The following is a 16,018-nucleotide window of genomic DNA, read 5'->3' as shown; positions in this document are numbered from 1 at the left end:
CCCACCCAATATTCACGAGTCCAGGTGTAACCATTCCCCAGCCCATATTTGCAGCACCCGGGATTGCTGCGTGAACCAAGTGTCCTGTTTCCTGTCCTGTTCCTGTACCAGGGTTTGAATTCTGCTGAGCCATTCCCCAACCAATGTTTACAGGTTGAGCAGCATTAGTACTTAGACTGTTAGACCCTTGTTGGTGAGCTGAAGAAGGTGCACTGGAACTTGAAGCTTCTAATTTCTCGACAGCAACAGAAGCATCAGATAAATTTGAAGATCCTAAAGCATTTGGAGCAACAGAAGCAGGACCTACTACAGTGTTGTTGACAGGTTTGTTTTCAGGATTTGATCTATCATGTGCTCCAGGGCACTTCATATTGGCATCGAGTTCATTCATAGGTATTGTATGATCATCTGTATCATTCTGAGGATTGGCTGGTTGAATACTTTCAGAATTTAGAACATCAACAGATGCCTGCTCACTGTGTGGTTTTGTATTGGAACTGCTACTTTCCAACCCCTGCCTCCTGTTTGATCTGTCCATAGACTCAGTGGCATTGGAACCACAATAAACTGCATGACTCGCAGAAGTAGCTACTGCTGATTCAGTGAGCTTGTTCTGCTGCTGAAAGTCGCTCAAGACGCCTATGTTCTCCGGGGTCTTGGCAAGATTGACACAAGGTATAGCACTTGAAGCCCATCCTCCAACAGAGTTCAGTGTCGACGAAGTTACATTAGCAGGAGATTGCTGCAAGTCACTTCCCAGGCCAGAGCATGCAGGCTGCACAGAAGCTGAAATTCTGTTCAAAGCACCCTGAAGACTCGCCCAGTCAATGTTGCTTGGCTGTGGAGCATTAGCAGGGGGATTAAACGACCCATTTCCCAATTGTTTTGAGGAGTCATTTGCAGGCTGCCCTTTCCATTGTTCACCACGATACTGCTGGCGTGATGAGCTTTGATAAGGATGCTGCCTTTCATAAGCTCGATCATTTGGCTGGAACCTCCTATGCCTGTTTGAATTCCAATTATTTTGCCAACTCCGATCCCTACTCCATCTACCAGTATTTTCTCCTCGACCATCTCTTCCATGGAAAGATGTCTGCTGAGACAAATTTCTGGAAGATGGATTTATTGGTCTGGGAGCGTTACATGCTTGGGATTGGTCAGGCCAGGCATTATAAATCTTTGATGACTCACATCCTGTTGAAGATGCTGCAGGCCTCCCATCCATGTGATTACTAGCCATTCCTGTATTGGTCACGGATAAGGAAGATGGATGAGCGGTCCACTTATCAGAGTTTACCAAGTTGTAATTATCAGTAGCAGGCGAACTTGCAACAGCCTGAAGAATAGTATTTTCTCTCACAGATCCATCCATGTTGTTTGCCCTAGATCCTAACATAGCTGTTGCATTTGTAGGCTGTGCAACTTCCCACTAAGTGCATCAGTCAGTAAAATAGAGTCTTCTTGCTTCTCAGATGATCTCCATATCCTCAAATTAGCTGGGAAAAATTTGCTTGCATTCCACTTCCTCAACTGTGTCATTGAAAATGGCCCTTGTACTTTACCTGCTGGATCCTGATAGTGCCACATCTTTTCATTTTCACTAGTGCTAGATGACACAATATTTGCCTGCTGTGGCACAGTTTCAAAAGTAAGGCCACGCGCCTGTCCGGGTTCTGCAACAGGCTGAGCATTTTTCAGAAGAACAGCATCCATACCAGTTGCATTTGGCTCATTTTTTGGAGTTTTGGGACTGCTGACTGAGTGAGCATCATTTCCTTGATTCCTAGAGAAACCATATGTTCTATCAGCTTGAACGGTAGGTAAAACTATGCCCTGAACTCCTGCCTTTGATGTATTTCTGTTCGAATCCCATGCTGCAAGTGAATTTTTATGTGCATTAAAACCTTCTCTTCCCATAGAAAACTCATCTCTACCCTTGAAATAAGGTTTCTGCTTCTTGTTATCTGCAAGTAATGCAGGCAAATACAAGCAAGAATCAGTGTCAATAATCAACATACAGTTTTGATAGATTGAAATCAAACATTGTGAAGCACCTTCTCTTTTGGCATCTTGACCCTCTTCATCCTCAGTGGAATCATAATCTGGATCCATATTTGGGTCAACATGAATTTCAGGAACTTCATTTAGCCTCCTGATACGCTCCTCAGGAGTGCTCAGAAGCTGAAGTTTCTCTACACATTCTCTATGCGTAAAAAGAGTTGAGGAACAACTGCTGATTGAAGATAGTTACAAGAGCAAGTATCTGATGTATGAAATGTTTGCAGCTGAACTGTATCTATTTCAGGGAAGCTCATTGTGAAACAAGTCAATTTTTGACACAGAAAATATAGATTAAGTATGCTTCCTAAAGAACAATGATATTCTTTTATAGTGAGGGTTAAGGTATAATTTCACGCTCTAAAAAGTGAAACAGGACACACTCACAAGCCATTAGAGTCATGAACATGTGAATATATTAGCATGAATATTTGACTATAAACTTTGCAGTTACCTAACAAATGGAAATACTTGATTGTTGATGACTATTTTACAGGTTAGGTCTTACAGTTCCATAGCAGAGGAATTGTGACCAATTTTCAAAAACCTATTATATGCTGTCAGTTCCACATTAGAGGAATTGTGAACGGTAATCACACACCCTATGATATGCTATGTCTTACAATTACATACTAGAGGAATTGTGACCAGATTTCATACACCCTATTATCTGCTATGAGTTTTCGGCACAGCAAATTTAATGGTATCATGTCTCGATCTAAACGAAGGAGATAAGAAACAAAGAAAGCCGAAGAAGCACAAGAGATAAGAGGATAATAAGAATTCTTCAGCACAACTATCAATCACTGTTCTCCTTTCACATATATAATCCATAGGAACTATGTAGATAGATTTCATTGCTCAATGTCATGTGGATACCTTCAGAAAGGTCATTGGGTATTGAAAGTTGCACTATGCAAAGCTAGACACTGAAATTTGTTCCATCCTTGTTAGACTGACACGACCCTCTAGGCAGTATTCTGAATATCCTTTGTTGAAGGCAAATTAAGTCTACATTTTGTGAGAACCTTACCAGCTCTTACTGAATTAACTTGCATATAAATTGACTGCAGTCCTTTAGGTTACACGAGAATTAATAGCCTTAAAAATCTTATGCATATGACTTTCCAGAGGTAAACAATGCAGCAAACAAAATAATATATCTAAGAGTAGGATATTCCTTTTTGCGACCTTTTTCACTAGCACGATCACGGAGATGACCTAGCCGTGCCTTCTCACTTTCGAGCCACTGCAAAAAGGAAAAAGCAAATGCAAAACATGGAGACATCATAAGTTTGCTTCATCAACTATTTCATAGAAGCAAAATGTGATTACAAGAAAAATCCTCACGTCATCGACTCTCACAGTATGAAGAGCCCTTGCCTTCTCCTGAACTTCAGCCTGATATTGGTAAATAAAGGAAAATTAGGTAAATTGGCAAAGAATACCAGGATTACGTACATTAAGTCTCCGTTAGCATTACCACTTTTGGTCGATCAATAAATCCACATTTCACACTTTGTCTTAAGCGTTCACACTCCTCCTGGAATCACAGCATAGAATTTGTCAGTTGATGTGGACATGTCTTATTTAGAAAACTCACAGCTCATGAGTCAGTTAACATTATATGGCAGACTTTTAATCTTACAATTTACAAAAGTAGCATACCAATTCATGCAAAATGCCATACTGGCAGTGAAGAGCTTTAATTGTTACATATCTTGTTGTTCATACATGAATAAATAATCTTATCTGGAGAAGGTTAAGATGTATTTGAATCAGGCTACAAAAAATTTGAGATAAAAGAATCAAACCTGAAATTAATCTTCTTTTACATATTTATAAAAAAAAGGTCACGGGCATAGCAGGCCACCCAGTGACCTCTTTCTAAACTTTCCATAGTTACTAGCAATTTGCTTCACATGCCCTTTATACATATAGATATGTAGGCAGGAGAGTGAGCCCTTTGGACAATAAAAGTCAAACTATCCCATAATATCTTTGATACTTCAAGATGATACCATGACAGCATTCACTGTTTAATTCTCTTACAAAGAATTTGGCATATGCCGAGTCATTTAATACATTTTTGCACAAACTATAAGGCATCTGCTCATCATTTTAAACTTAAAATGTTAAGAGGAACAGAAGCCATGAACAGAAAATTTAGGCCTATATATGTTTTTCATATAGTTGTCAATATGCACATGAACTAAAAATTAAGCATATGAAAAACATTCTCCGTTACATTAAAACTTACCTCAGTAAACTCCTGATTTGAAATCAGATCAATCGTTATAACCTCTCTCTTGTTTAAATTTAATATCTCCAATGTGATATCTGTTGTCTTCTTACCAGTCTTATATTTTCCTGCTGCCTTGCCAGTCCCTGTATGAAGAAGAATGACATTTACAAATTTGAACTTACAATTGCATATCTAGCTAAAGTGAGAGATGATACAATAAAAACCTACCGACAACTTGCACTAGCCGATACATATCCTTAGCTGAAGTAGAACCAGAAATCCTTATTCTTACAAATGCTCCAACAACATTCTCCTTAAATGTATCATCGTCATCAAGGAAATCCTCCATCAAGTTACGACGTAAGTACATTAAACTGACATTATGAACATCTATCGCTGCATAATCATCAGGATTCATCAGCCCCTTTTCTTCTACCCTTCTACGTGGTTTTCTCCTTAAATCTGAAATCTTTGTGGATGCATCGCTGTTTCCGTCAGCATCAGTTTGACTGGGCTCCGGATCTACAACACCTCCTTGATTATCATCTGTCACAATCGGTGAGGCCTCCTTTATAAGAAAATGTGGTTCAAGAAGCTTCAGCATTTCAAGATGTCCAACACGTGATTTTCCAAAGAGAGCCCAGAGCCTTGAGTCACAAATAATTTGACTTTTTCTACGAGGATCGCGTAAATTATTTTGTTTAATATATTCAAGAAGAAGAGCCTGAACATCAAATTGGGACAAGACAGATCTATCACCATCTTTCATGTGTTCAACAAATTCGAGCAGCTCCTTTGAAGCCCATTCAATGTCCTCAGAATTGGAAATTTGTCCAGTGCCAGCTCTTTTTACTTGATCCTCCCTGTTGGTTGTGTTCCTTGACCGTTTTTTCACTTTCTTCCTCAAAGAAGCGTTTTCTTTATAACGCTTGGAAGAGCTGGATGCACTTCCTCCCTGGTCATCACTAGCATTACCAGAGTTCTCTAGAGGTTCCTCATTCCACTTGGCTGCTCTCTTTTTATTTAAATGTTTTTCATTGCCAAATATTGTATTTGTTTCCTTCAATGGATTTCTAGCCTCAATCAGTTCCTCAGTTGTCAAAGATAGCTTTGCTTTAAGATCTACCCAATAGTCCTTAAACAAATACATCCAACTAGTTTTGTCATCAAAATCAATAACACCCTGCATAAGAAATCCAAATGAAGCAATTAGGGGGAATAAAATTAGAGAAATGATGTATAATCATCAACAGGACACGGTGAAGCGACTGCCTACCAAGCATGGTTTAGTAAAAAGGGAGAACAAGAAATGCATTAGAAAAAGTTTCCTGAATACAAAACAAGAAGAACCACTTCTCTGACATGCAGGAAATAAGACGTGACATAATGATCATTTAAAATCAAAACTACAGTCTGGGAAGCCTGCTATTTCTTAAATTTGGCACCCCTTTTGAACCAAAAGCCAGCCTAGTAAGTAGCATGCACATATCTTGCATTCATGAATGGTAGCAAAATAGAGAGCAATAGGGGCCAAAATCAAACTAGCAGTAGACAACTGGAAATTGCCCAAACTGATAAGGACAATTCATTATTTGAACTCTCAGATCAGTCACGGTTCTGGTTCGCCTTGCTTAGTGCCGTTGTTGAGGGTCTCAACAGTTTCAGCAGGTGGAAATATTGGATTGGAATTGCAAAAATGTAGATTTCGGTGTCCCTAAAAGATTAAAAAAATTACAATTTAAAAAAAATGGAAATGTTTGGTCTGATATTCTTAAAGATTAGAAGATCAAAACTTGCACAATCCTATTATTAACGCAGCATGAATTTCTAAATTGATATGGCATTCTAATTATTAGTTTAAATTACATAAGTTATAACAACAAGATCTTTTAGAAAATAAATCTTAAAATCAGCTCTTACGAAATATATGACCTTTTAGCAAGATTTTTTTAGGAAATAAATCTTAAAATCAGCTCTTACAAAATATATGACCTTTCAACAAGTTTCAATGACATCAAAGGTGTTAGGGTTTGTCCTAGAATTGACCCAATGTGTTAAATTGGTGTCCAAGTTAAGGGTTTATCGAGACACTGAGGTCATATTCTGTGGTTTCTTATATTGGATTAGACCCAAACAAAGAGAGTAGTCCAATCAATTGCTCAATTTATTAATTCTTTTCTAATTGATAGCTTTTTATTGTGGCTCTGAGAAGAATGGTCCTTATCATCTACAATTAGGTCTAGTTATCAGATTTAAAAATTATAATGTTAAATGCAGATTCTTACAATCATATATCAAATAATTCAAAAAAGCACAAACATTCTCTTTGTTGCTTTTTAATCTTTCGACAATATAGAACTATCAAATCAATTTCTTGTACTTCACTCCTCAAACCTCCCTGTTACCTGCCATTACTAGCCGACATTATGGTATAAGCCCATTTGGCCAGGATTTGATAGCTAAGAATCCACATAATACAATTACAACCAGTATGCATCATCATCAACTCATAATTCAAAGTTCAGACCTTGGAACCAAGTAATGCAAAAGTATAGATGACGTGCTTTTTCTGAAGATTTACTAGAATTAGAGTTAAAGTCCACACTCTACCAGATTACAAGAAACCTTGCATTTTTTGGATAAGCAACATCCGTCTTGATTTATGCAAGCAAAGACAAATTGTATCTACTATTTGACCAACAAATTTGGCTACGATTTCAGTTATTATAACAAATAAAAAAGATTGGTCTACTAAAAGCTGCAAAGATGACCAAGTTATAGCAATAACAGAAGTACCAGAGCAAACATACTCGTTCTTGATTCATAATTATCAACAGTGAAAATAAAAGTAATGGTAATTAATATGTTCAGCTGTGTGAGATACTTTAAAAAGAAAATGTGGCAGAGAATCAAGCTCGGATCTCGATAAGACAAGTCAAAATCATCACCTTTTTACTCAAAAATAGACGAGCTACCCAGCAATTTAATAGTAGTGGTACTTACTGTTTAAAAGAAGCAAAAAACGGTGGGTTTCGTAGCTTAAAAATTGTAAATAAGATTAAATTTCTGGTGTACCATGTAGCATATTTTAATTGAGGATCTTCTGCAGAAAATTTTTAAAGAATCTCGAATGAGAATTTTAGTTTTTGAAAATGACACAGCAAAGTTTAAATGACAAAATAGAACACACCATTGTGTCATCTGCATGCTTATTCATCTCTATCAGCATCACTGTTTTCATACACTCCTTGCAGAAACCTTTATTTCCTCTAACACAGACAAAGTCTGATTCTTTTATGCACCCTCTACATAAAGAGTATGTACAAGTATAGCACATGTATCGGGCAGATTTCTGACAGCTGCTACATATATGCCAACCTGATACACAAAGATCAAATATTAAGACAGGTGCCATGACATAAGAATCGATAATCAAGAAGTCTAACTGTAAATAGATTATTTTAGACAAATTGTCAAGAATATAACTGCAAGCCAAGAACAGTGACAAAATTAATAAGAGAAAACATTTTTTCAAACCAAAAACAATGGTAAAATCAGTATGATAAAGTTAATAATGAAGAGAAAGAAATATAGACACTCATGATAAGTTTGCCACGGCTTGTCGGTATGAATGAGAGATAGAAGAATTAGGGATTTCAAAGAACAACTGACACCACAGAGGCTCAAACTCATAATTTGTGATATTTTACACAATACTTGTCACTTTGTTATTAATGGAAGTTAATGTATAGTTTCACGTAGGTTAAGGTACCTGCTTCATCCTTTCAGAATGAAATCTTAATGCTATCAACCAAGAAGACATTGTTCCTAAAACTTTCTGAGTCTTTTTCTAAGGCAAGAAAATTCTCCACTTTAAAAGTGCTCATTGGATTTCATGAATAATAGAAGCCTTGACAAGTGATTTCATCAATTCATTTCAACTGACAATACCTGCATTAACAAATGAACAGCATAGGGATAGTTTTAAATCAACCCATGCTTCCACTCATCTCTATTGGCTACTTCAGAAGGTCGTCATGAGATATGATGCAATCAGGGCATATCATGGGCCTTAAAGTTTAAATTGCACAGAAGAAAACATTCTAGGCTCAGTGGAGTTTTATTATTTTGTTTGCCCATTCCGATTACTTTAAGGGCTCTCAGAGTTCCATACCCACTTTTGATATTTGAATCACTGTGTTGTCAGCCTAGCATTTTCATTGTTTCCCCTCTTTCACTTGTTTCTTTTTTTAATTGTGGCCAATGATTCTGAAAGCAAAGAAAAAATACAGTTTGAAGAGAGGATCACCAATGACCACCATCCAATGCAAGAAATTGTGATGCTGTTACAAATCTGTGTCACCGCATTTTGCTAATCCGAAATTTTTAACGTAATTCACCTCCTACAAACTTGAATAACCGTTTAGTTGTGAGACACCTTATATATAATGATGATAAATCCTGAGCACAGCAGTCCTAGATCGAAATTACTCTGATCAACGTTTGGATTAATGGATCATTTAGTACATGATTGCATCACAATAAGCTTTTTACAGCCTTTACTAACACAACTTCATTTAAAACGGAGAACAAGAAAATAAATGTGACTTTAAAAATTTTCAAACCTATCTTGAACATTCTAACACACACTTTTTTCAAAAATAAAATTTTGACTCCTTAATGCCCTTAGTGCCTTAGTCTGTGTATTAAATATCGGCCGATATATCACTATATCGGCCGATATATCAGTTTTGATGCCCTTCCAATATGATATTTATGAAAAAATATCATTTTTCAATTTTTACCACTTTTTTCGGTACATTGAAAATATTGGCCGATATTGGCTAATATCCAAATAAAATGGGTTATTGAGTTTGGATTTGGTTTTGGTTCCCACTAGACCCGAAAACTTAATAAATTTCCAAACTCAAATACCCTAAATCCCTAGTCAATCTCATATTTTGCTTTCTCTTCGTTCGGCACTCTCTCCTCTCTATGAACTCTCTCTTTCACTTCTCCACTTCTCCTCTCTCTCAGCTCCTCCTCAAACCCCTCTGTCTCTCTTTCACTCTCCTCTCTCTCTCTCTCTCTCTCTCAACTTCTCTCCCCCTTCTCTCTCTGTCTTCCTCTCTCTTCCTCTCTCCACTGTTCATGTCCTCTCTCTCTCTCTCAGATCTCTACCTGTATCTAATGTCTCTAAACGTCGTACATCATTATTCATGATGTAATTTCTTATGTTTAGAATATATTAAATATGTTTTGATTACATATTACAATGTTATGTTACATATGAACATCATCCAATATGATACCCTGCTATTTTAAACATATCCCTGATATATCCCCCATTTCCGCAATCCGATATGGATTTTGGCCATCCGATATTTCCGATATTTTTGATATTTAATACATTGGCCTTAGTTAATTGTAGAAATTACTTTCTTCTAATTTTTTTTTTTACTTTTAGATGAGATTTATTGTAGATTTTTTTTTCTATACCAATCTAACCATCGAGCAATCCAAAATATGCAACTTCACATGAAGTTCGATCACCATTTGTTGATATTATAGAATACTTTGTTGAATATGTATAAATCAAAATAATTCAGCTACTGACACAAAAGTAGAAGCTGCTAACTAAAAAATTTGTATAAGACATACCACAGGTCCACTGGCCCTTCGCCTTGAAGTACTCCTCGTCCCGGTTAACACATGAAGGGTGATACACCTTCGGGCAACCCCTATAGCAAATATTTATCAGTACAAAAGTGAGAAAGAAAAGATACAAAGAGGTTATTCATACTCACCTGTGATCACAGACCACAAGGTCTCCACCATCGAAGCAAATGAAGCACAATTCTTCATCCTCCTTTGGCTTTGATGGTGCCCTTGTCCTTCTCCCATTAGCCACTTGAGGGCGACCACGCTTCTGCTTTGACCCTGTCCTTCTTCCAGCTGCCTTTGCCGGGCCCCCTTCATCAGTATCCACCTCATCATCCTCTTCTTTCTCAGCTGATTCTTCCTGATCCTTTTCAGCTGATTCTTCTTTCAACGATGAAACATTTTCGTCTTTTTCAGCTGAATCTTCTGGAAGAGCTGAAATTTTATTATCTTCGTCAATCTGTTCCTGTTGCAATGAGGACACTTCGGTGCTTTTACCAGCTGATGCTGCTGTCTCCTCTTTCAATTGCTCTTCTGAGAGCTCTTGTTCAACTTTTTCATGCTTAATCTCATTGACAGCCGCAGTGGAGACTGAAAGTTCAGATATGGGCTCTTTCTCTTTTTCTCCAACAAATTCTGCTGGCAATGAGGAAAGTTTCGCAACGTCTTCACCCGATTGTGGAATCTCCTCATCTAGTTGCTCAGACGGATGTATCCCATCAAGCTCTATGGGCTTGTCTTCAACTTCTTCTTGCATGATATCATCTGGTACATCAACTTTATCTTCTCCTTCTTTTCCAAGTAACCCTTGCTCCAATGAGGATACTTTGTCATCTTTTTCGGCCAATGTTTCCTGCAGTGAGTAAATTTTCGAGTCGCCTTCAACTAACTGTGGTCTCTCCCTGTTTAATTCCTCAGTTGAGCAGGCCTCATGGGCATCATCAATGTTGTCTCGCATTACCTCATCAATATCAGCAACAGAGACTAAAGGCTTTCTCTTTTCCTCTTCTTCACTCAATGAAGAAATTTTCTCATCTCCTTCAGCAAGTAGTGACCTTTCCCCATTGAGTTCTTTATCCGGGGTGGGTTCAGAAAAATCGGCAACGGCTTCTCCTCGGCATTCTCTTGCATGATCTCATCAATCAGAAGGTTCAGTGCATGGGATATTTCTCCTGCCTCCACCGTCACGCGCGTTCTTGCTTCTTTCTCGTCCCCTGCGGCTAATAGTGATATTTCCCTGTCTGGGCTCTTCTCCATCGGTATTCTCTTCCAATGGCCTCGTCGGCATGAAGGCTCAACGACGGGAGCTTTCTCCTCCTCCATCGCCACCACTGTTCTAGGTTTCCCCTCCTCTTCTTTCAATGAGGAAACTCTCTCATCTCTTTCATATACCTGTGGCTCATCCTCTCCACCGGCCATTAGATTTCTCCGCACACAATATTCACTCCTTCTCGCTCCGCAGTCGAGGGGGGGGGGCGACCGCCGCTCTCCTCCATCATCAAGTTTCGGCGGAACGGGAATCGATCCCTCTTCATCCAACCGATCGGATTCCTCCGTGATGGGTTCGTCGGCGGATCGAATCGACTGTCGAATGTCGACTTCGTCGAATTGGGGGGAAACCCGTTGGGGGTTCTCGTCTCTGGATTCCATGGCGGGTTGAGGATGGATGGAGTCTGGTTGTGGCGGTGATTCTTCCTCCATGAATTGAATCAAAACCCTAAAATTTACTTATTTCTTGGGAAGTTGGAGTTTTTAGGGGCCGTTTTGCTACGGGAAACAGGAACGGGTGGGGATAACTGATCCTTGGCACGTGTGTGCTGTAATATTATATATATATATATATAATATATATATATAATATATATATAATATACATATATATATATTAACATATATATATATATATATATATTATATATATATATATATATATATTATATAGGGAAAATTGCTTGAGCAAGCAAAATAAGTTAGGCCAATCATCCCCACCCCCAGCCCAACAACCATAACCCATAAGTCCTAAATTAAAAAATATATGCAACCACCACCCAAACCCACTGCCAAGAAACCAACTTCCCAATTACCCTTCTTCCCAATTAAAACTCAATCCATTTCCTCCTCTCCCTCCTCCTCCTCATTCGCACCCTCCTCCTCCACGACGCCTCCTCGGCTCAGTCTGCCTCCTCCCCTCCCTCACATCCTCCCCCTCCTCCGTTCACATCCTCTCCTCCTCCCTTTCCCCTCCTCCCCTCGCTCCTCCCTCCTCTGTCCATCCTCTCCTCTCCCCTTCCCCCTCCTCCTCGACCCCTCATCGGCTCCGTCCGCCCCCTTCCCCTCCTCCCTGACCCCCTCCTCAGGCTCCGTCTGCCCCCAGCTCTCTCTCCCCCCTTCCCTCCCCTCCTTCTCTCTCCTCATCCGTATCCTCTCCTCCTCCCCCTTCTTCCTCCTCCCCGACCCCCTCCTCGGCTCCGTCCACCTCCTCCCCTTCCCCCTCCCCTCATCCGACATCTTTAATTTTAAATTCTCACAGGCTTTGGGATTTGTTCATGGTGCTAAAGTCGTCCATGCTCCTGAACCAGTTCATAGACTTCTAAGGTAGATTTTTGATCATTTAAACATCTTTCCATTTAATTGAAAATGTAGTTTGTCTTTCAATAGGAGAAGTCAGATATATTTCTGTTGTAAAATACTTCTCCTTTTATGATCTATGTATCTTTTCCTAGCTGAGGCAGTATCTTAGAAGGTTAGTACACAATACTTCTGTATTGGTGCTTATTAAATATCTTTTGTTTTCCAGTGAAGTATCTTAGAAGGTTAGTACACAATACTTCTGTATTGGTGCTTATTAAATATCTTTTGTTTTCCAGTGAAATTGAGCACAATGAATTGCTTATTAAATATCTTTTGTTTTCCAGTGAAATTGAGCACAATGAATGCGACATTTTTCAGGGTATCCCATCAGGAACAAATTCTGGATTTGAGGTAAGTTCTGAATGGTTATCATATATGAACTTTAAAGATTTTGCTTTTCTTTACCTAGTCACTTTGTATCTTACAACAGAAAAAAAAGGCAATTCATTTGGGTCTTTCTACGTGAATCATTTCCTCCATTCAGCTCTATAAGGCGACTTCCTATATCATATTTCACTAATATTCAAGTCCTGTTGTTCTGTTTTTGTTTTGCACAATTACTGTCTTCTTTTTGTGGTCCACACAAACATTCTGCAGGTTAGTCTTTATAATTTTGGAAAAAAAAATGAAGTACTTTTTTTTCTAGGAAGAAGTACTAGTTAAAGTTAAAAGGCAAGCAATAAACAAAAAGATATTTCGGAGGCATTTGTAAAAGTTTTTACTTGTACATTTTTAGAGACTCCACTTTAGGCTGTTTTACAGAAAAATTATTTGAACTCTAAATCGTTGCTTTAGATAATATACAAATAGATGGTGATGCATTAAACTAAATTCTGTGTGAATTTTGGTGCCCATATGTGATATTTTAGTATGATGTGTGACTTATGCTGCATTTAGTCACATTTTGGTATTTTGTGTGACTTTTGTGGTTGTTACGTGACATTTTAGTATTCTGTGTGACTCTTGGGGCCCATATGTGACATTTCAGTATTCTGTGTGACTTTTAGGGCTGTTATGTGATATTTTTACATTCTCTGTGTTATATTCTTGTTACCAGTTATATATCCTGCTATTAAGTGTTATGTTATATTTCTACAGGTATGATTATGGCATACATGCGTATTTTTTCATCAAGGCGATCCTAGAGGGAAGGGAGATAATGAACGTTGAAGCCTTGCACATAGAGTCGCATATGCTACGAGTAGGAGAAATAACGTGAATGAAAAAATATGCACATGGAGTCGCATATGCTGCTCAACTCATATGTGAAGGCCGTGAATGAAAAAAAAACTACGGTTAAAATTAGACAGTGATGATCCATAATATTTTTTGTACTTTGGGGGTAGTGATGTTCCTATGATTGAGTGGAAGTATTAGACTCTACATGTAACTGTAAAGTTCTTACAGGTATCACTGTTAATACTAACAAGTCACATGAACATGTAATATGTCACATTTAAGTAGCAAATATCACAACAAAAGGGAAAATGTAACATGTAACAGACAACAGTCACAAAAGAGTCTGAATTCTGTTAGGAAACGTTAATCATACTAAAACATCACATAACAGCCTCAAAAGTCACACAGAACACCAAAATATCACATACAAGGAGCAAAAGTCACACAGCATACTAAAACATCACATAACAGCCTCAAAAGTCACACAGAACACACCATACTAAAATGTCACATAAAAGCCCCAAACGTTACACATCATACTAATGGTCACATATCTTCACATATAGCTCACACAACAATCCAACAAATGTCACACACAACTAGTAAACTAGTTATCATTTACATCATAGCGTTTAAACAAATGTTACAGTTACATGTAGAGTCTAATACTTCCACTCAATCATAGGAACATCACTACCCCCAAAGTACAAAAAATATTCTGGATCATCACTGTCTAATTTCAACCGTAGTTTTTTTTTTCATTCACGGCCTTCACATATGAGTTGAGCAGCATATGCGACTCCATGTGCATATTTTTTCTTTCATTCACGGCCTTCACATATGAGTTGAGCAGCATATGCGACTCCATGTGCATATTTTTTCATTCACATTATTTCTCCTACTCGTAGCATATGCGACTCCATGTGCAAGGCTTCAACGTTCATTATCTCCCTTCCCTCTAGGATCGCCTTGATGAAAAAATACGCATGTATGCCATAATCATACCTGTAGAAATATAACATAACACTTAATAGCAGGATATATAACTGGTAACAAGAATATAACACAGAGAATGTAAAAATATCACATAACAGCCCTAAAAGTCACACAGAATACTGAAATGTCACATATGGGCCCCAAGAGTCACACAGAATACTAAAATGTCACGTACCAACCACAAAAGTCACACAAAATACCAAAATGTGACTAAATGCAGCATAAGTCACACATCATACTAAAATATCACATATGGGCACCAAAATTCACACAGAATTTAGTTTAATGCATCACCATCTATTTGTATATTATCTAAAGCAACGATTTAGAGTTCAAATAATTTTTCTGTAAAACAGCCTAAAGTGGAGTCTCTAAAAATGTACAAGTAAAAACTTTTACAAATGCCTCCGAAATATCTTTTTGTTTATTGTTTGCCTTTTAACTTTAACTAGTACTTCTTCCTAGAAAAAAAAGTACTTCATTTTTTTCCAATATTATAAAGACTAACCTTCAGAATGTTTGTGTGGACCACAAAAAGAAGACAGTAATTGTACAAAACAAAAACAGAACAACAGGACTTGAATATTAGTGAAATATGATATAGGAAGTCGCCTTATAGAGCTGAATGGAGGAAAGGATTCACGTAGAAAGACCCAAATGAATTGCATTTTTTTTTGCTGTTGTAAGATACAAAGTGACTAGGTAAAGAAAAGCAAAATCTTTGAAGTTCATATATGATAACCATTCAGAACTTACCTCAAATCCAGAATTTGTTCCTGAGGGGATACCCTGAAAAATGTCGCATTCATTGTGCTCAATTTCACTGGAAAACAAAAGATATTTAATAAGCACCAATACAGAAGTATTGTGTATTAACCTTTCTAATATACTGCCTCAGCTAGGAAAAGATACATAGATCATAAAAGGAGAAGTATTTTACAACAGAAATATATTTGACTTCTCCTATTGAAAGACAAACTACATTTTCAATTAAATGGAAAGATGTTTAAATGATCAAAAATCTACCTTAGAAGTCCATGAACTGGTTCAGGAGCATGGACGACTTTAGCACCATGAACAAATCCCAAAGCCTGTGAGAATTTAAAATTAAAGATGTCGGATGAGGGGAGGGGGAAGGGGAGGAGGTGGACGGAGCCGAGGAGGGGGTCGGGGAGGAGGAAGAAGGGGGAGGAGGAGAGGATACGGATGAGGAGAGAGAAGGAGGGGAGGGAAGGGGGGAGAGAGAGC

The 16,018-nt window shown here is 38.0% G+C and overlaps 1 protein-coding gene across 1 annotated transcript in view; it reads right to left on the bottom strand.

The window, feature by feature from the left end:
* The window catches only part of LOC109822585 (zinc finger CCCH domain-containing protein 19-like), a 16,694-nt gene extending 5,570 nt beyond the window's left edge, over positions 1 to 11,124 (bottom strand). The window contains 11 exon segments of the mRNA XM_020388809.1: positions 6 to 1,415; positions 1,418 to 1,964; positions 2,055 to 2,209; positions 3,237 to 3,307; positions 3,409 to 3,459; positions 3,542 to 3,601; positions 4,319 to 4,446; positions 4,532 to 5,486; positions 7,494 to 7,681; positions 9,965 to 10,044; positions 10,111 to 11,124. Of these exon segments, the coding sequence (XP_020244398.1) occupies positions 6 to 1,415; positions 1,418 to 1,964; positions 2,055 to 2,209; positions 3,237 to 3,307; positions 3,409 to 3,459; positions 3,542 to 3,601; positions 4,319 to 4,446; positions 4,532 to 5,486; positions 7,494 to 7,681; positions 9,965 to 10,044; positions 10,111 to 10,922 (4,457 nt within the window). The 5' untranslated portion in view covers positions 10,923 to 11,124.

Source organism: Asparagus officinalis, chromosome 8 (genome assembly GCF_001876935.1).
Source record: "Asparagus officinalis chromosome 8, Aspof.V1, whole genome shotgun sequence".
In the NCBI taxonomy this organism is placed as follows: Eukaryota; Viridiplantae; Streptophyta; class Magnoliopsida; order Asparagales; family Asparagaceae; genus Asparagus; species Asparagus officinalis.
This window is presented reverse-complemented; position numbering and strand designations above follow the sequence as displayed.